The sequence below is a fragment of the Cucurbita maxima genome, unplaced genomic scaffold, assembly GCF_002738345.1.
Source record: "Cucurbita maxima cultivar Rimu unplaced genomic scaffold, Cmax_1.0 Cma_Scf00001, whole genome shotgun sequence".
NCBI lineage: Eukaryota > Viridiplantae > Streptophyta > Magnoliopsida > Cucurbitales > Cucurbitaceae > Cucurbita > Cucurbita maxima.
This window is the reverse complement of record NW_019272017.1, coordinates 2,095,108-2,115,263: the sequence shown is the minus strand read 5'-3', so window position 1 is coordinate 2,115,263 and position 20,156 is coordinate 2,095,108. Positions and strand designations below refer to the sequence as shown.

The 20,156-nt window shown below is 33.3% G+C and overlaps 2 protein-coding genes and 2 long non-coding RNA genes across 14 annotated transcripts; 2 read left to right on the top strand and 2 right to left on the bottom strand.

The window, feature by feature from the left end:
* Window positions 1-117: 117 nt before the first annotated feature.
* Window positions 118-3,943, bottom strand: LOC111484180 (zinc transport protein ZntB-like). 5 transcript variants are annotated; one of them, XR_002718460.1, is made up of 6 exons: window positions 3,502-3,943; window positions 2,294-3,059; window positions 1,999-2,078; window positions 1,026-1,290; window positions 476-930; window positions 118-379 (listed from the first exon to the last, which is right to left on the bottom strand). XR_002718460.1 is itself a non-coding variant. In XM_023130694.1 (5 exons), the coding sequence occupies exons 2-5, from the start codon at window positions 3,048-3,050 to the stop codon at window positions 662-664; spliced, it is 1,371 nt and encodes a 456-aa protein (XP_022986462.1). In that variant the 5' UTR covers window positions 3,051-3,059; window positions 3,485-3,943; the 3' UTR covers window positions 119-661. The 5 variants fall into 5 exon arrangements, 3 of the variants coding, with proteins under 3 accessions (XP_022986462.1, XP_022986436.1, XP_022986454.1); XR_002718461.1 differs by having other exon boundaries at window positions 118-316; XM_023130694.1 differs by having other exon boundaries at window positions 119-930; window positions 3,485-3,943.
* Window positions 3,944-5,042: 1,099 nt separating this feature from the next.
* LOC111488051 lies at window positions 5,043-11,629 on the top strand. 4 transcript variants are annotated; one of them, XR_002719157.1, is made up of 5 exons: window positions 5,043-5,293; window positions 5,760-5,815; window positions 6,011-6,091; window positions 7,114-10,400; window positions 10,486-11,629. It is a non-coding gene; the product is annotated as an uncharacterized LOC111488051 (long non-coding RNA). The 4 variants fall into 4 exon arrangements; XR_002719168.1 differs by lacking the exon at window positions 5,760-5,815; XR_002719153.1 differs by having other exon boundaries at window positions 6,011-10,400.
* On the bottom strand, window positions 9,410-17,623 carry LOC111487792 (MADS-box transcription factor ANR1-like). Of its 4 annotated transcripts, none has more exons than XM_023135479.1 (8): window positions 17,135-17,623; window positions 14,677-14,755; window positions 12,584-12,645; window positions 10,438-10,537; window positions 10,308-10,349; window positions 10,141-10,224; window positions 9,824-9,969; window positions 9,410-9,698 (listed from the first exon to the last, which is right to left on the bottom strand). In XM_023135479.1, the coding sequence occupies exons 1-8, from the start codon at window positions 17,314-17,316 to the stop codon at window positions 9,683-9,685; spliced, it is 711 nt and encodes a 236-aa protein (XP_022991247.1). In that variant the 5' UTR covers window positions 17,317-17,623; the 3' UTR covers window positions 9,410-9,682. The 4 variants fall into 4 exon arrangements, with proteins under 4 accessions (XP_022991247.1, XP_022991198.1, XP_022991134.1 ...); XM_023135430.1 differs by lacking the exon at window positions 9,410-9,698 and having other exon boundaries at window positions 9,790-9,969; window positions 17,135-17,370; window positions 17,495-17,623; XM_023135366.1 differs by lacking the exon at window positions 9,410-9,698 and having other exon boundaries at window positions 9,790-9,969.
* Window positions 11,653-15,373, top strand: LOC111488175. Its single transcript, XR_002719176.1, has 2 exons — window positions 11,653-12,695; window positions 14,660-15,373. It is a non-coding gene; the product is annotated as an uncharacterized LOC111488175 (long non-coding RNA).
* Window positions 17,624-20,156: the final 2,533 nt, after the last annotated feature.

Below are 20,156 nucleotides of genomic sequence, written 5' to 3'. Positions count from 1 at the left end.
GGTATCGCAAGAATTGACAAGTCCTCCATTAAATACGATGTAAACGACTAAAAAAAATAGCCGAATGAGCATCATACGTGAATGTTAAATGTAAGGTATTGATTCGACCTCGGACTCCCTATCAAATATTATGTTTAAATTGTCATAAAAACTTGGTGATAAAAAAAGGATTAGAGCATTTGGTACATTGTTTTACAACATCTGTATACTAACACTTACTGAAAACACCGTGTTTACATTTTTCAACTAGCTCAATAACACCAGAATATATCCTCCATGAATGTCAAGTATAGCAGCGTGAGTACTTGAGAAGGAACTGATAAAAGCATTGGTGCTTGCCAGAAATAAACAATGCTTAACAGTGTTTCCATACAAATCTCTGAGAGTGAAAAAGGAAGAAGAAAATAAAACAAACTGTACACGTCAAAAGCTTACATATGTGAAAAAAAAACATGTTAGGATAAGACTGGCTAACCTCATTGACCTGAAACAAACTGCAACCAAATTCTTTTAAGCAAGTCTCCCAGGGAACGGGAGGACGATACAGTAGCGATGTACGATTATGTAGATCAATGGTTTGACTTAGATCATCTGGGATCGAGATCGAGACCGAGATGCTGGGTTCACAAAAGTCATGTCGTTCAGTGAGGATGGCTTATCATCAAATCCGAAGATAACCTCCTCCCCTGTTATCATCCCCATTTCTCATAGTTCTCTTCAGAAAGGACTTTCTGTTGAGAGACCAGCTCCTTCTCATCTTCCTCCGCCGATGCCATGCTGCTATGTAGGTATAAAGAGCTGGGAAACTGAAGCAGAGCAACACGAGTAGTAGCATTGCGACACAAAGAAACATGACGTTACGAAACCCGTCTTTCAACTCTGGATTTCTCTGATCGGTCCATGGTACTCCACCAACATTCATGCCGAATACTGCAAGGGTGGTTCCGAGACACTAGGATGAGTTTCGTCAAACAGATCTTGGTGAAAACTGAAATTAAAAACTATTTTCAAAAAGAGGTCAGTACCTCCAGTTATGACAGATAAAGGTAAGAATATGATTGAAAGAAACGATAGATAATAGAGTTTCTTGTTAATTTGCTCAGCTTGCCAACTATCGAGACCAGCCTGAATAGCGGTGACACGGTTTGCAATGAATCCAACATTCTCTTTCAATCGTCTTAAACGTCCAATTAATTCCTCGAGCAAGCTGATGTCTTCACTGGCAAACCAATGTTTAGAAGAACACTTTTCTTTCACTCGTGGAAAGACTTGTTCCCCATGTGCAATCACCTGCGCTCAATCAAAACGCATACAAAAAGATGAGTACGTAAGAGTAGATTAAAACGTGTGAAGACGATTCCACTAATACCCAAACATCTTCTTCCAATATTCAATCCATTTTCTATTTATACAAAAATTCATTCTCTATGTTATGGCAACAGAGACTCGGTTTTCAAGTCACTTATTCCTTGACGAGCAAAGCAAGAGGTCAACAGTCAGGTTATGGTAGGTAGACACACTAAGTCATTTATGAAGAATATCTGACATCCACAGACCGTTGTTGATCAAGTACCAAAGAGTCTAAAACCAGGTACAATGTTACCTCGTGTAATCATTTTTCTTTTCAAAACTCTCGTGAAATTGGTTAAATTACAAGTTTAGTCCATAAACTTTTAGGATGGTATCTAATTATGTTTCAAAAAACTTCTTAATTTTCAAGGTTGTGGTCTATGTCGTTCCTATATTTTAAAAAGTTTCTATATGCCTTTGAAGATTAATATAGTAGGCTGACGTTGCGACACATGTGCTAAACTTATGAGTTAACGAGATGGACCAATTTGACACAAAATGTACACTTCAAAGGCATAAATAGATAAGACTTTCCAGAGTTCAGCAACATATTAAAAAAACTCAAACAAACACAACTCTGAAAGCTCCGGTTTGCCATAGTCTAGGAAAACAGGAGAGAGTAGCTGAGAAAATGAACTGAGATGCTACCTGCAGGAGCCGCTGCAAGTTGAGGTTCATTTTGGGGAATCTTCGGTCATCGAGCATTTGTTTTTTTAAAGCGAATCCACCTAACAACAATGGAAGACTTCTATTATGATAGACTTATGGTACTCAAAATATTTGTTTTTTTTAAAGCAAATCGACTTATGGTACTCGACTTTTAGAGAATGATACATTTACACATCAAGTTCTTGACAAAAATATTTCATCTGGCCAATGATTCTGTATCTACAAGAGCATCTATATTATACTCTTAGCAAGAAAAAGAAAGAACTATAAGTACCTCTATCCATTTCAAGCTCCACAGAATCCAACTCAATCTCGAGCTTCGTCACAACATCTTGAAGATGATCCATGTGTGTATCGATAATATGAACAACCAGATTTGAGAGGGACGCTGGCACCGGATTATCAGCCTCCTCTGAGTGATTCATTGTCAAAAGGAATTCAAGAACATGCTCCCTAATCACAATGCTCCCACTTTCTCTCTGCTCACCTCTTAAGTGAGAGGGACTCTCCACACTAGGAACCTCCGAGAGAAGAGACTGACCGACCGGTGAGAATCCTAATCTCGGAACACGTCCCAATGACACGGTGATGACAGAATGCTCGGTAATTCTAGCAGCAATTCTGAATGTAAAGTCACAAGATGCAGGGCCAGGTGAATTTACTCTGAAGACAAGAGCCCCATCAACATGTCCACAAAAGGGACCATTGCTTACAAGGGAGAGAATATCTTGAAGCTTCAAAGGCGGGCAAAGAACATCAATGAGAAACTGAGCAGATTGGGCCAGTTTTTGATTGCCTTTCGGAAGTTCTACATGATACCAACAAAACTCCTTTCCTCTACCCTCAGTAAGATCCCATTCCTTGTTATAATAGTTGCCATTTCCATCAAATATATATGCTCTCTTCCTCACCATTCCCGGAAAATGCGTACGGGACAGACCAGCCTCCCGCAAAAGAAGGCGCGCTGAAGGCTCTCTTTCCATTCCATCCAATTCCCCATTGGCAACAGTCTCCGCATTAGCAAGCTCCATGTATTTGTTCTGGAATTTCAAATACCACAAATCAAAATCCCCATCAAACCAAATTCAAGCAAACTGTTCTAATTTCCCCCCATTAATTTTGACATACAACCGTCACTCCACTTAGATCTAAACACAAAGGCCGAGAGAAACATAACCCAATGAAAAAGGCAACAAAAAACACTTGCCCCTATCTTGAATAAAGCAAGATTCCACAACCCTTATGAACCATTTTCGAAGGTACCAGCAGGGAATCAATGGAATAACGAGTTAAGAAGAATCGCAGTTTGAAATCACTAGAGCAACCAGAATAACAAATTAGATATATTATACAATGGAATCAGAAATCAAACAGAATTACCCCCTGATATGACTCGAAAACCCTATCCCGAAAACATCGAGCAGAAAATTTGAAAGAAAAAAAGAAAATCGAAAAGGCGAATTACCAAATTTCGAAAACTACCTTCACAGCCTTGTCAAAGGCCATTCAACCACCAGGTAGGTTACGAAACATGAAATCGATGCGAAAATTCAACACACACGTGGACTTTCACCAATATGAAATGCTCCGTGATTGACAGAGATGATTAAACAAGACCTGTTCTTCTGGCTGTCGTCTTTCGAGGAAGCTTCCTTCTCATAGCCACGTTGGTAAGTTTGAAACTATTTGGAATCGAATTGCAGTGCTGTATAAGAACGTTTGGATCACCTCCAGGCACGAACAATTTTTAAACAATTTGTTGATAGATAAGCAGACGAGATTCCAGTCTATTGCGCTAGGACTTGGATCCTTTATAAAATCTTTTCTCCAATGGGACTTACAATTGAAGGTTTTGGCGGCCAGGTCGCGGCCAGGTCGCGGCCAGGTCGCTGTCCATTGGTGCCAGAAAAGAGTCAAAAATAGTTTACAAGGGGTAGCTGCGAACTGTCTTATCTATAAACAACCTAACGAAGTAATTTCTGATATTTTTAAATTAAAATACTTCATTTTCCTTTTAAATTGTCCGGTTGGGTTGTCTTTTGATTCGAATATGTGTTGGATTATCTTTTAAAACAACTTCTATTTTCAAACCCTCTATTTTTTAATTCCGTTTTTGAGTTAGTTTTTTTTTTATTCAAATAAAAATAAAATCTTATAAAATTCAAATATCAAATATTTACATATCATAATATTTTGCTAGCATCGATTACAAATGTTAAATATTTCGTAATTTTCATAATAAAATTAAAAGAAAAAAAAAATTAATATTGATTTTAATTTGTAAGAACCAAATGATAATTATTGCGACCCTGTCCACTTAACTCATAAAAAACGTATAAAAATGGGCCCAAACATTGTGTTAATTATAACTTTGAAAAATGATGTAATAATGTACGAAGACATATAGTTCAGTTGACTCTAGCCTATATTATCAATATCAATAAATAAAAGTGAATATATAATTAATTAATAATTAATTAATAATCGATTGGTAATTAAAACAAACATAATTAATAATAATTAATGGATATATACGCTTGAGCATCAAATTTTATGTGTATGAATGTTGTTGAAATTAAAAGAAAAAAATAAATAAAATATTTTTGTGATATTATGAGAGTGTAATTTAATTTAATAGACCTAAGAAACAAAATAAAACAAATATAAAATTTAAATTCAACACATTTTCCTTTTATTAACATTTGCCGAAGCATTACGGCAACTCCACTAATCCCGAAAGCAACAACTTGTCAATTTGGTTCACTTTTGTCCGATTTGTCCGGTTCATGGTGTCCTACGTGTCCGAATGTGGGCCCTGTAATATCAATTCCTTCCACTATCGTACGCCCAGAACCACTTCCACTCCCCCACTCAGTGTCAAATATGTTATTTAATTTTTAATTCAACCTTTCAAAATGCGCCAGCTGTTTCAATCTGATTGTCTTTTTGTAGTTTTGGCTGCAGAGAATTGAAACTCTTACATTATTTTTTTAATTTATACGGAATTGGACGAGATATTTTCTTCTCTCTCCTCGTCGCGGCGAGAGTTCTGATTTCCATCTGAATCCGCGGGAAAAAGAGAGATCAAAGTCCTATGGAAAATCGATCGCGTCCAGGTTCTCTGTAGTCGATTCTCTTCTTTGTTCTCTCTCGTTCGAGTTCTTCATTGCTTTATAGGTTTCGTGCTGTGTTCCTGTTCAGAATCATCCATGTGGCGGTTTTCTGGCTCGGGGATCGATCACTCACTTTCTTCACGAGAGCTTTGCGCTTCCAGGTAATGTCGTTTTCCTCAGTTCTCTTCTCATTTTCAATGAGTACAGATTACTTCGGCGTTTCTGTTTTTTTTTTTTCATGGCGGCAATGAATGTTTTCTGCCTTTCGTAGTAGATGATCTTGATTTTTGATCGTTGTGTGTTGTTTTTTATAACGGAAGTTGAGTTTCTTTGTATGTAATGGATGCATGGCTGGGATACTGGCATCGGATGATTCTTAGATGAACTGTTTAAGACTTATATTATTGTTTATTTCAGGATTTTGACGCGATGTGTATAATGTTCTTGCTTAAATGCTTTATACTTCACTTGCATGACGAGCTGTCTGATTTTCTCACAGAATGCAGCCTCAGGGATATTGCATCCACGCTATTTTTTTTTACGGATCATTCATTTCTAAAAAAATAATTTAGCAACCTACATATGCGATACCTTCTCATTATCTTATAAAATTTTGACGTATGGTAGGTGGAATCTCGGGCTGCTGATGGCTGGCCACCACGTAAATGAATGTGAAATCAAAGGTGCCCTTACAATATTTATTTGTTTGAAATTTTACACTCATTTGACGTTTATGCGTTTTCGTGAATTTGGAACTGGATGCTAAGACACAAAGTGCACAATGGAAGGAATTGTTATATAGGAGTGAATTTCAAGTAGCCTGTTGTCTGTGCTATTGTCTTTTATCTTTGATGTTTAGAAGACAATTGTCCATGCAGAACTTGTGATAAAATTATAGAAGATTCATCATATTTGAAAGCCAGCGGATGAAATTATGAGTTTGCAGACATGTTCTGAAAGTAAGTCTGCATTTTATATCTGTAGGATTTTTATCATTATCTTGTATGATTTAATATTCCTGTTTAGTTTTGCACTCAATGCATACCATTAGCTATCTTTTGTTTTGTTAACTGATCATAATTGCACCCTGCAATGGCAGTAACCTCATACAGTAAGTTATTGCCTGCTTGTACCTTAGACACTTCGTTCCAAGTTTTATGTAAGGATTTTTTTTTATTTTTTCTAAATGTTAAATATGGACCTTAATTACTAATTTTAGGACTCTTGTTATTTTTTTTGTTAATATTATTACTTGTGCTTATACGATGGATGGTTAACATGCATCATTTTTTAGTGTGTTCAATGTCTCTTCTTATATTTCTTTAATTGTTAATAGCACTGTTTTCATTAGATATAATCACTATCTTTCAGGACCAGTTGTAATGTGGGAAATGTATATAGTATTTCTATACATTATACAGGTATGTATTTAAAATATTTTTGGCTAATTGAAGAAGTTGGTGGCTGTGACCATCTGAATTGACGTTGTAATGGAGGTCTCTTATCAAAAGACGATATTAGAAGTCAAAGGATAGAAAAGAACCTTGAGAAGGCAGAATATTTTTGAACCCTTCACAGTTCTACGGATCCATCTAGTGTTTTCTGGCTTGAATCCATTACTGTTGATGTGCCTTTTTGTCTAGGTAGTGTTGGGGCCGCCTTCTTTTGAGCTTTTGAAATCAAGGACTTTAGTGCTTTTAGTAAGGTCCCAAGAGTCTTATTTCTTTTATCTCTTGATTTGCAAATTCAAATTTGATTAGGTCTGAGAGTCCTTTTCCTTTATCTCTTGATAATTCCCTGATTTTTTTACATTAATCATCTAATGATTTTATCCTTCAGTTTCATAGATCGAATCTACCCAGCTTGATTTATTTTTAAAATTTATGATTTACTGATATCTCTCTAGCAAGGTCATACCACATACTATAAATGGCAAATAGAAATGGCTGTTGATGCTCTGTTTATTCTTGTGTATGTACAGGAAAGTTTAGTGCCTAAAAGATGCATTAGCTTGCTGGTATACAAAATTTCACCCAGTAACACATAAATTTTAGGTTGGGTACCTCTCTTCAAAAGGGTTAGGGGTTGAGTATGTTTATGAACAAGGGCTTAAAGTTTACATTGAACCAATTTATAAAGATTGTATTAATTTTAGATGTGGAAAAGGCTTAAATGTTGTTGCAAGCTATTAAATGTGGTTGATGCTAAATTCAAAATTAGATTCTTGTTGTCTTTGGTATGTAATATTTATTTTCTTGCTTCTATAATATTCACTTGTTAATTGCTTTAAGTAAAGCATGATTCTAGTTGAAATATCTGGCTAAATAAGGTGTAAGTGAGCCTTTTCTTTTAATATTGAATTCATGGTTTTTTTGCATGTTACCAGTTAGGTACATTAGCAGTAGAGCTGTACATGGTTATAATCTGGACCTGTTTGTGATTGAAGGAGCAATATTTATTTATTCACTCTGCATTTTCTTGGGTGGTTTTTATTTTCTATGTTTTCCTTCCACGTTATTCTTATTTACCTGTGGGTCATAATTGCTTATCACTCATGTTATTGCTGGTGATTTCTTTTCTGTGTTAGCCCTGACACTGGGCTATGAGACATGGCTGGATTTATGATTTCCACTATATTGCATATCATACATACTTTATTATCTGTAAGAAGCCCAAGTTCTTCGTTTATATGCTGTATACTTTTGACTTCTACTTTACTAGTTAATTTGAAGTTTATTTCTGGTTAGAATGAAATTGTGTAATAGGTGCATGTATAATCTTGTGCACAAATGTCTTTGTTTTCTCAGCTTTTACTTTTTAGATAAGAAACATCATGTTTAAAGTAAAAATTACAGTTAATTGTAGGCATGATTGGATAGAATACAAATATTACATCCATAGAGGGATGATCATATATGTATGTAAATTTTTTTTTACTTCCAACTAGAGAGAATGCAAGTTACATTTGTTACAGCATCAATCCATAATACATAAAATTCTATATCATCAGAGATATCATCTTTTTTTGCTGATCCACATTACATTTATTCTTGTATTTAAAGTGACAAAGTTCTTAAATAATTGAAATATTTATCTTATGTTTTATGTTAGTATTTGACGATCATGCCATACGATGTTTAGGATCGTGAATGATATATCTTGACATTTGTTTTTATCTTGTTTATCCAGAAGGTTAAATTTATTATATCTAATAATAATAATTTTTTTATTAAAAAATATGTTTTACTATATTCCTTTTGTTATGATATGGTGTCGCAAGTATGCAGGGAAGGGGTTAGATAGAATGAACATTCCTTTCCATTAGGTGTCATTTGGTTCATGGAAAAATGGACCACTCTAGGACTGAGAATGTCGGTATGTGATTATGAGAATCAAATGTTTGAGAAAGAAAGCTAGTATGTGTTCTTATGCTTGAAAAGCTGAAGGAAAAAATACGGATTATATAACTAGTGATTGCAGGAGATATGCATACTTCATAAATTGATTATTAGTTTCAAATGTTAATGAAACTTCAAACCATTATTATAAAACCACATAATAACAACAAATGTGATGACGTGATGCCATATCCTCTCTGTGGAAATCCAGAGGTCCTGTAAGAGGGTTCCACATTACCATGAAGCTGAAGGAATTAGATTTCTTTTTCTACAAAAACAACTTGTATGCTAATAAAAGGAGATTCCAAACTGAGCAGCGAACACCACCCTAAAGAAGCAAACATACCCTTAGAGGCGTAACATAATTCTGGGATAAACATGTAATATATCCTAATTACAAAATACAAAGGCATCATGGATTGACATTTCTATATACTATTACTGGAAGTTGGGTATGTCAGGGAGAGATTACAGAATGATTAAAAAATTAGATTAAATTAATCATAAGCTAACAGCTCAAGTTTTGAGGATTGGTGATGATAAAAGTGAACTGAGAGAACTTTAGTTTCAGATTATTTTACTGGTTTAAAATTCCGTAGTCTTTATAGCTTCTTTACATTGCTGAATCTCATTCATTAATCATTATAGTAAAGTTTGGAAACACACGCAAGTGTAATATTAGCAAAGGATGTGAATGGACCCTCAAAACAGCCAACTTTTTTTAGAATAAAAGGACCAATGATTGGTTTTGGCAACTCAACAACAGGAAGCCCAGATTTTAGACATCTCATATGCAATTCAGTATCTACCAACTTAGTACCATCTTATATAAGATTGTATGAATATTAATTTTCATTCAGCTAATAGGCATCAGGAGTCTGGTCTAATTAATTAACACAACAAACTTTTAATAACAGCTAGAACAACACATGGCACATATGGTGCATTGTCATTATTTGTAAACTTACATAGGTAGCTGGTCTGGCTGCTAAATTTATCGCAATTATAGAGTTTGAAGAACATTGCATACCAAATGTGAGGGATCTGGTGATAACGGAAGCAGGAGACACCTTCATGTTGAACATGATTCATACTGTATGATGAGTTGTTGAAGAAATGACCATGGATAAATTATCCATGATCTTACTGCTGTTATTGCAGTTGCAATCTGTTGCAAGTTTCAATTATATCTATTCAGCTTGGGAGTAAAAATTGTCTAGTACATGTTGATACTCAGATGAATTTGATTGCAATTTAATTCATATGTCATGAACATAGATTGCTAGAACATACCCCAGCTTTATCCCTGGTACTGATGTTTCACTGTTTTGTGGTTGTGGCTGTCTTAGCTGTAGAGCAGGCATACTGTATCTATTGGTGATAGTGAATTGTTGAGCTGAGCTTCTGCTCGTTTTATCCACTTCCATTGGTCCATAAACCTGATATACTTAAAAAACCCACCATTAAGCTTATTTAAAAGGAAATAGAAGTCCGTTTTCAGGACAATTGAACTCCCGCTGTTGAACGAAAAAAATCTTACGACTAAACAAGAGTAGCTTTTGAACCAGTTGTTCACATTGAAGCAATTGAAAAAAAGTTTGGAACTCTACCTTCATTTGCAGTTCTGCATTTTCCTTGTGAATCATATCTAATTTCTTGTATAGTTCCACATTTTCTTGATGCATATGATTCCCCTGTAACATAATTATAGCAAGTCAGCTGATGCTACTGTACTTGATATAATGAGATAACATGGATGTTTACAATGGGGAGAAACCTTCTGCCTTAGTTCCGTAATTTCATCCCTTAAAATCTTTTCCTGCAAGGTAAATACAAAAAGTAAACATCTGTACTCAAGAGGCTTTATCAGGTGCATGTTTCTATTGAGATTTCTTCATAGTTTATACCTTTTCTACACGGACACCTTTCAAGCTCATTTCCAACTTGCTTTCTAGATTTTGTAGATCTTTGACACTCAGGCCAGATAGTTCTTCGCCCATCAATTGTCTGCAAATATAGAAGCACAAGATATATTATGAATTCTTTTGCGTATTTGTATGAAGTGTTGGATTATATTACCATTTCCAATGGATCAGGCTTGCATTCTATAATTTTATCTCGGTAATTAGCACGTCTTAATTATGATATAGATCATGGATGGCAACTTATGGTGTTAGTAAAATGTTGAGTACACCTTCTATGATAATCAAATGATCAGCCAAGTTTTACCAGACCAAGAATCATGTGATGCTTATCACTCATTCCCGCTTACCTTACAAAGTTATTGTAGAACAGAAGATTGAAAAGGGATTTAGAGCCATATAATATTTGATAGGCCAGTGCTTTCAGTTGGATATTTGCTCATGAAGTAAGGTACAAAAAAAGGATGAAATAATAGAGTTTGATCCGAATTTGAAATTAACAAATGGTTTTCTGTAGAGAAAATGCACAAGGTCAAGCACTGAGGATGAGCTAAGCCTTTGCATAAACCATCGTGGGGGTTTTCTTTGGTATGCCTCGTCATAGCTATATCAGTAGTCTGTTGAAGCATACTAATTGGCTCTCATGTAGAAGTACAGGAATCCATCATACCTGATTGGTTCTCATATAGAAGTCCAGGAATCAATAGGATTACAGTAATCCAAGAACATTCTTGATTTGAAAATTGCAGTACAAAATACAAGCTCCTAGCTATGAGAACTGCCCAGGAAGTTTGATAGTCCTGAGCTCTACTCCACTCTTCCCTTACTGTAGAATTTTCTCCAAGCATCTTATTGATGTGTTGCTCCCAACAGAAAATTAACCACCTAGATAAAAGACCCTCCTACACCTGTCAACTTATTTCTTCGTACACTAGTATGTAATTGATTATTTTTATTTTCCCTCAAGGATTGATTCATCATCACTATGCTCTGAGCCATTCTTGTACCGATCATGCAACTCTTAGGTTAAATGGTCTCTTACATATCTTCTGTGTATGCAAACATCAAATTTATATATTATGAATGTCGTAGTCTACATGTTTGATTATTTAATATTCATACGTCTTTTTGGCATGTGATTGGATTCAAGCTTATAACGAAAATTTCCTACATGCAATATATATATGTATATATGATAGTTTTTTTAATGAGAAACTATTCTTTCATTGAGAAAAAATGATGAGGGGAATACAAAAAAAACCCAATCCTCTAAAAGGAGCCAAACTAAAATGAGCCGAACTTAAATAACAAGGGGCTTCACTCAACCAAAATAAAACCTAGAAGATAACTACACATATATTTATACACCAAGCCTAGAAAGAGGTATGAAACCTAACAAGGGACAAAACTTCTTCCTAAGATCTCTTAGTCTCTGTAAAAATTTTATTGTTCTTTTGTTCACGTGTGCTCTATTCCTAGTTGGAATAACTATTGATATTATCTATGTTGAGTTATCCTTTACTTGATTCTTTGAATTGGAATCATTTGAACATGCTTTGTAGAAAGAAATGTTTATCATTTTAGCCCCTAAATTAACTCGTACATTTTTTCTTGTTCCTCATATCTAATATTTCTGTACTGGATTGGCAAGAAAAGTTTGGTTTCTTGTGAATGACCTATGAATAGAGGAACATTTGGGTTTTGCTCACTACTTGATATAATAATACTGACAGGCTGAAACCTTAATAGGGTACATTTGAGAAGTTTCAGCGTTTAAATATTGTTTTTTAAAAAGCATGTCAACATTGTGAAATTTTTTCGGAACGGATTAATTTAGGATCTCTATTCCAAGTTCAATTAATTTCATTTGCAAGTTATTTGAACTCCAAATTTGGAGACCAAATATTTTTTAAGGAATTTTACTACTTTCTACATGGGCACTGTTTAGATTTTTCGTTCAAGTCTACAATTAGGGATTGGGGTTCTTCAGTAATGTTCTGATGAGATATAGCACTGAAAACTAAATGTAGCTATTGTTAAACATACATTTGAATGATTATGCTCCCTAAACATTTTTTGGCTGATCTTTTTTCCCTTGTTAATCATATAGAGTACAGCAGGGTTGGAGTACCTGTGACATTCTTGCAAGTAATGCAGTTGTTGCTTCAAAGCTGCTGCCTCTCTTTTCCAAAACTAGCAATTATAGAAAAGATGATCAGCATTGCAGTTTTACTTGTAGCATGGTAAGTTACAAGTTTGGATGATTTTAACTAATCTATTTGAAAGGCATGAATTTTAATTCACTTTTGAGTGAAGAGATATATTGCCACTACGGGATAAAAAAGCTGTTAAGGATAAGATACTGCTGCAATTACCAATTTTGGGGTAAATGCATTTATTTTCTGTCATTCCTCTTCTAGACTATAGTCTATATCCTTGGTTTTAAATAATTTTCTTGGTGGTACCTAAAACCTTTATGCTGATAATACATTGTCTGAAGTTTATTTTAGATTTCTTGGTGCCTCCAAGCTTGAAAAAGTTACAACATAGGGGTTCTACAATGTCTATACATTATTCCTTTTTTATGAGTGGAAGTATGAGGCAAGGTAAAACCTCTAATGTTTCTGGAGATAGGCCTTGGAATGGGTGTTGAATTGAAAAAAAAAAAAAAAAAAAAGAGGTAAAACCAGCCCACCCAAAACACGAGGATCACAAAACAGACTGACAGACTTGGAATGTATTAGGAGTCCAAATGGCTGACGATCGAGAAAAAACGGTCAGGGAAAACAAAACCTATATGTTAACCCTCTCTCGCGTGAGCTATGACCAATTAATAGGGAGAAAACAATGTTGCAAGAGTTCGAGTGTTGGACTTCTTAATCCGTTAAATTGATGAATATTGGACCATGTTAATAGCAATAGACTTTAAGAGAATTGGTTCTAGTCAGGGTGGTCGTCTATTTAAGATTTAATATCCTATGAATTACATTGATAACCAAATATTGTTTAGGGTTGAGAATAGTTGAGTTGTCAAAAGTTGACTCAAACACTCACGAACAATCAAAAAGAAGCGGTAACTTCAGCTAACTCAAGGTCTTCTACAGTTTAGGGAAGAACGAAGGGGACTAAAGAGAAGGAGAATAAGTTAGATGATGGTAAGGACATTTTGGTGGCCACAGGAGGTCCAAAACTAAAATTGACCCTTTGAATAATGAAAATCAAGGAAACCATTTAGTCGATCTCTATTACATGAATAATGATAGGGAACCTTGACTTGAGGGGATAGTATTCTGAAACTGAGGGCTGTTATTGACCTTCACTAACGAACATGCCGTCTAACTCCTATTCTTTAATAATCAGTACCTCAAGCCTTCATTATTTCTTCTCCATGTTTAACTCGGTTTTTAGCTATTGTTGTGGCTTACATAAGATTCTTGCCTTAATCTTCTCTTCTAGTGCTGTCTTCAATCGATTTTAATCTGCGCCACATTTCTTCATTGGTTTCATCTCATTTCCCATATCTCCTCCGCTCAAGTGTGCATCTTATTTTCAACACCCATTGTACTTCGAACTAAGGAATTCCTCTGAACTTTGGAGAACTTTTACATAGCTTTATTTTGATTCTCTATCTTATTTGCTATCATTCCTCAACGAACTCACTCCTCTGACACAGCTTTGATAACGTTTTGATGGGATCAAAAGTAGTAGTTTCATTTGTAAGCAAAAGTGAAGTACAATTTAGGAGAATTCTAGGGATCCACTTACTCCCATAAAACCTTCTAGGCTCTTCCCCCTTTCTCTACTGCCCACAACTACTTATAACATTTCCTTTAATCAATCGTTCGTACTACGACCCCCACTTGACCTCTCCATGCTTTCTTACTTGCCCTTTCTATTATCTTCTTATGTAAAGTGTTAATGAGACCTATTGTGATTCATATGGATGCAAGTTTTATAAAATTTTTGAAGATCACAACACTAGAAATTCCTCTTGTTCTGTATCAGGGATCAAGAATATATCACAAAAGTTATTTTCTTAATGTCTTTGACCTTTTGTCTTGCTTCATCCCTATCCTTGTTAATTGAATTTAACCTTTGAGAGAATCATCTTTGAGAAACACTCGTGGTAATGTTATATTCACAGTACAGAAAAAATGCGGATATTTAGTTTAATGAAATTAAATTAACGAAGAAACTGGAATTGCAGATAAATGAAGATTTTACCTGGAGTTCTGAAACAGAGTTAATCAGCTGATTTTGCTCCTCTTTCACCTTGTAGTAACGATCGGTAATTGATCTTATGCTGATAAGATAGAAACTGTTAATTCAGTTCATAACCACACCTGAAATCAAATCTTGAATTTTTAATTGCCATGTCACCATCATAAGGATTTATTACGTGAGTTGTGAATATAATCTGCTCATAGCATGCTGTAGAGTGATCGGTTTGTTCGCTATCTCGTATAAGCACGTCGAGTTTGGGTGCTTGTCAGTTATTGAAACTCACCCAAACTCCTATTTCACATAATATTTCAAATTAGATAGAGAATCTCAATGCCTTTCTTTCAGAAGCCATGGAACTTTGTACAAAGACGTTACGAAGATGGATCGGTACAATTTTCCTAACTTAGCTGCAATTTATGCTGTATTTTTTCTGGTAAGGGTTGTGATCTGTGTTGCTTGAAGGCTATGATGGCTTGATTCTGATTATGGTGTTCTTTTAGTATGACATGGCCACAGTGCTTTGTGTTCTCATGCCTGATAGGTTTGAGGGAAATATCTAATAAATGTTTTTTGTAACTTAGTTTACAGAAAGGGAAAACCAATTACAGTATAGATTGATACCAGCATAGTACTCTTATCTCTTATTCCTACTTAATAAATAAATAAACATCTGCAACAATAGATGGAAATTTTTGTTTACTCTATTTTATTGTTTCCTTTTCTTTTCTGGCTTTATAGGCAAAAAAAGGAAATGAGTATAAATCATAGTGGTTAAGACAGGTTGTCGTGTAAGAATAGTTGAGGTACGTGTAAACCAGATCAGACACTCTCTCCGTGTGTTGGCATTTTTCACATGAAGCTAATCATGTGATTTTAGAGCTCAACTTTCTTCCCTATTCCTATTCTTAAAATCAAAGATGATTTTGATTCTTCATCCTTCCTCTATTTTTCAATCTCGAAAATAGTTGTTTTTTTTTTTTTTTTTTTTGTGAGGGGAATGTTATTTGATCATGTTTTTGTAATTTCATATATATTTGAAATTGTATGTGTATAATTAAAGGAGAGAAAAAAAAAATAAATATTTGAAATTAAGAAAATAATAGTGTTCCCTAAATTTGAGAAGAAAAACAAAGTTATTTAAAATGGTGATTAGTTCTTCAATTTTATAGTATGACACTTTGGCCCCCCTATTGTCAAGACATTTCATCTTCACAATGCCTCATACCAGATATGCATATAAAATTATAAAATATTTTCTAAAAATATAGAAAATACTTTTGTTAGTGATAAATCTAATTAGAACAGAACACTGCCTGTAAATGAAAACTATCAAATAGTTTTCATAATTCTAAATATAAATAAAACTTGTTTTCCCTTCAAAAGAAACACATAAATAAATATTACAATGTTGTTTTCGATTTCAACTAATCTTTTATTTGACGTGCTCCTAATAAATTCAATTCTTATATTTTTAATTCCAACGCATAAAATATTGAAGACAGAAAATTAAACCAAATATAAAAGAAGAAAGTTTTGAGTGAAAAAAATAGTATTTTAAAGAATTTATATAAAAAAAAAATATAGGTAAGAAGATAAATGAATTTAAACAAAGAAAATAATGAATATCGAATCACATAAGTTGACACGATACACAACATTACAACATCAAACATAAATATGTTTTCATAAACTAACAAAAATACATATAAATATATCAACAAAAGATTCAGAAAATGAGAATTACGTAAAATCCACACGATAATTCCTGGAAATCAAATTTGAAGACTGAAAAAATATATATAATATAAACAAAAAGCTGAATGTACGTTCATAATTATAAATATAAATATAAATTAAATAACTTTATTGGTTTTCAGAGAGAATCTCTATCACCCACCACTCACTTCCTCGGAATTTCAGAAAGGTACACCCAAGAGATCTGAAGAGAGAGAGAATTAAGAACCAGAAGGAAGTTGTCGAAGAGAGAGAGAGAGAGAGAGAGAGAGAGCAAAATTTCAAAAAATGGAAAATAAAAACATTTTCAAAAATAAGAAGAAAAAAGAAATTAATTCACAAGATTAATATATATACACACACATAGCCATGCAAAAAAAACCCCCCAAAAAAAAACATGCAGAAATAATTATAATTTTCTTGGAATTTAATTTCCATTTTTTACCATTTGTTTCGATCCGTTGCATTTATTATTCAAACTCCAAGGGGGAAAAAAAAAAAGAAGAAATTAAAACAAATATTTTGATCACAAAATTATATTTTGGTGCATCTGAAGCAGTGAGGATTGGATCTAATATTGCAATTAAATTATGGAAAATCGTATAAAAATAAAAATAAAAATAAAAATAGAAACAAAGCAAACCCAGTTCATAAAACTTCATAATAAAAAAAATAAAAAATAAAAATTAAGAGAGAGAAATTAGGAGAGAGAAAGGGATCTAACCTGGTGGTGGAATAATCATAGAGCTTTCCAGTGCTTGAGAAAACGATCAATCCAACTTCAGCGTCACAAAGAATTGAAAGCTCTCGAGCTTTCTTCAGCAATCCATTTCTTCTCTTTGAGAACGTCACTTGCCTGCTCGTTGAATTGTCTATTCTTCTTATCACAATCTTCCCTCTTCCCATTCCTTTTTTTCTTCTAATTTTTCTCTACTTTTTATTCTATAATTTCACTCAAATCTACAAAAAAAAAAAAAAAAAAAAAAACCCAACAACCCTCTTCAAAATCCAAAAATGTTGGAGAAATGATGAACACTTGAAAATTTGCTTAAAAAAAGAGGCAAAAAAGATGGGGGGTTTTTACCGCTCCATGGTATGCGGATTTGCTTCTTTCTCCTTGTGGTTTTTTCCTGGACAATAGAAGTGTTCTTCTATTTTTCTCTCTAGAAACCCCTCTTTTCTCTCTCTAGAAACCCCTCTTTTCTCTCTCTAGAGACCCTTTTTCTGCCTATTTGTTTTCTTGTATTATATGCTCCCATAAAAAAAAAATTAAGTGGTTTTCCATTGACAGCTAAACAGTCTGTACCAAAACCGGTGTGCACTTCAAAACCGCTTAGTGGTTTTATATTATTTTTTTCTCATGAATTCGAGCCGATCGTTGCGAGTATGAACATGTTTCATACTCGCTCTTTCCAGCCGACATGTCATTACATTAAAATCAAATCCGAATCCGTTGGTCTCCGACAGGGAATCCCGAGTCTGTGATTTGTTGTGCATTTTAAGACGCATCGCGCGTGCTTTCCACGCGTTCCTTCTCGAGTGGAGCAGAGCTTTCCTCGTACTCGCCAAATCCAGGAGGAGTGGAACTAGTAGAAAGGCGCATGGAAGTTGTCTTGTCGAATAGATCGCCGACACGTAGCTCGCGGCGCCCTAGGAGAGGGAATTTATTCGCTGTTTCCATTTCTAGAATGTCCACGTATGTACTTCCTCTATCCATCTGCCACGTGTCCCTCTTCTTAATCTTCCTTTCCATTTTCATACGCCACTCAAACACGCCGGCTAACGCCATTCAGCCCAATTATGGAGCTCCATGCCCTAATTAGAAATGTCCTAAATTTTAAAATTCCTTTTTTATATTTAATTAGTTCTTTTTTTTCCCTCTATTATTATATTAATAATTAACTAATTTTTTTTATGTACTATATCTACAAGTTAAATGCTTGTTTATATTATTTTATACTAATTTATCTGAGTTTCAATCGACTCAAATTATTCATTCACAGCTTGTAAGTTATTCACAGCTTGTAAGTTTGAAAGTCGTGACTTTAAAATCACTTAAAGTATAAGATATATTTAAATATAAGTGGAATATTTAAAAATATTATCTTTCTGCGTCGGACTGTTCCATTTTAATTATTTGTGCAGAGTTATTTATTAGTGACAGCTAAGACGTTTTATTATAATATCTTAACTGTTACACAGTCTACAAAATCGATATAAAAATATGAAAAAGTACATTGTAATCTCTAAATTTTCTTAAATACGATAGTTAAGAAGCCGTTTTATTATAATCTCTATACTAAATTCTCTTGTTAACTTGACGTTCACGCTACGTTAACTGTACGGTTAAATAACTCGATTTAAACTCCCATTTGGAGTAATAGAAAAAATATAGATTTAATAAAAGATGTATATTCAATCTAAAAAAATAAAACATCAATTAAAAATCATTAAAAACCTTGGAATCAATTGTAATTTAAAATATATATATATATATAAAAAAAAAAAATTCTCTTTAAATAATCTCGTAGTCAAACAAAAATTTGAATGTGATTGGTGACATTTTGACTCTTTTTTTAGTCAAATTATTAAGATTTGGTAAATAAATTTAAAACTTATAATTATTACCGTCCCACAGTGAACAGATATTGTTCAAGTTTTTCGTTAGCAATAATTGTCTTTTTTGGACTTTTCGTTAGCACATATTGTCATCTTTTAGCTTTCCCTCAACATATTTAAAACTGGTTTTCCGCTAGCAGATATTATCATCTTTAGCCTTTCATTTTCGTGTTTTCCTTCAATGTTTTAGAATGCATTCACTATAGAGAAGTTTCTATGATATAGAATTCTTGGGTTTTTTCTTCCGGGCTTCCCTTCAACATTTTAAAACCCGTCTACTAAAAATAAGTTTCCATACATTTATAACAAATCTTCTGTTCTCTCTCCAACCAACATGAGATTTGGCCATAATTCTTTTAATTTTATTTGAGATATAATATTCAAAAATATATTAATTATAGGATATATCTTAAATATTATATCTTAATACTCTTTATTTTATGTTTGATTTAATTGATAATATATTTTATTTTATCTATTTTATAATGCATCAATTTTTAATTTAATTTCGAAATTATAATTATCATATTTAAAGTAAATTACAATTCAATAGAATTTATATTAATCTCAATCCTATTTTCATCTTGCAAATATTTTAAACAATAAACAAAATTTTATAAGGAACCGACCAATATAGTTTAAGTAACCTTAATAAAAGTATTTTTTTTTTATAACAATTTTAAAAAAAAAAACTTTAATTAATTAATTTATTTATTTATTGGTGCCAATGTTTGTAGGTAATTGCTGTCCAACCAAATAATAATTGGATAGAATAATTAAAAATATATCAAAAGATGGGTGCGGCCAATAATGAAACTTTATTATATAATTCAATATAAACTATAGTGATCATTTAATTAATCAGATGTGTGTCTAATATTATATTAATAAAAGTAAACATAGGGTTATAATAATTAATATGTAACTTTAATTACCATATAATGGCAAATGCTTTAGTTTGGGGTTTTGCCATAAAAGTGAAGTTTCTTTAATAACAAAATAAGTAAATCCAATAAATTTTTTAAATAATACTTAATCATGGAATAATATATTTAAAGGAAGGGAATAAAAGATTAATGTGTGCAAAAATAAATTAAATAATATTTTCCCAAATAATAATAATAATT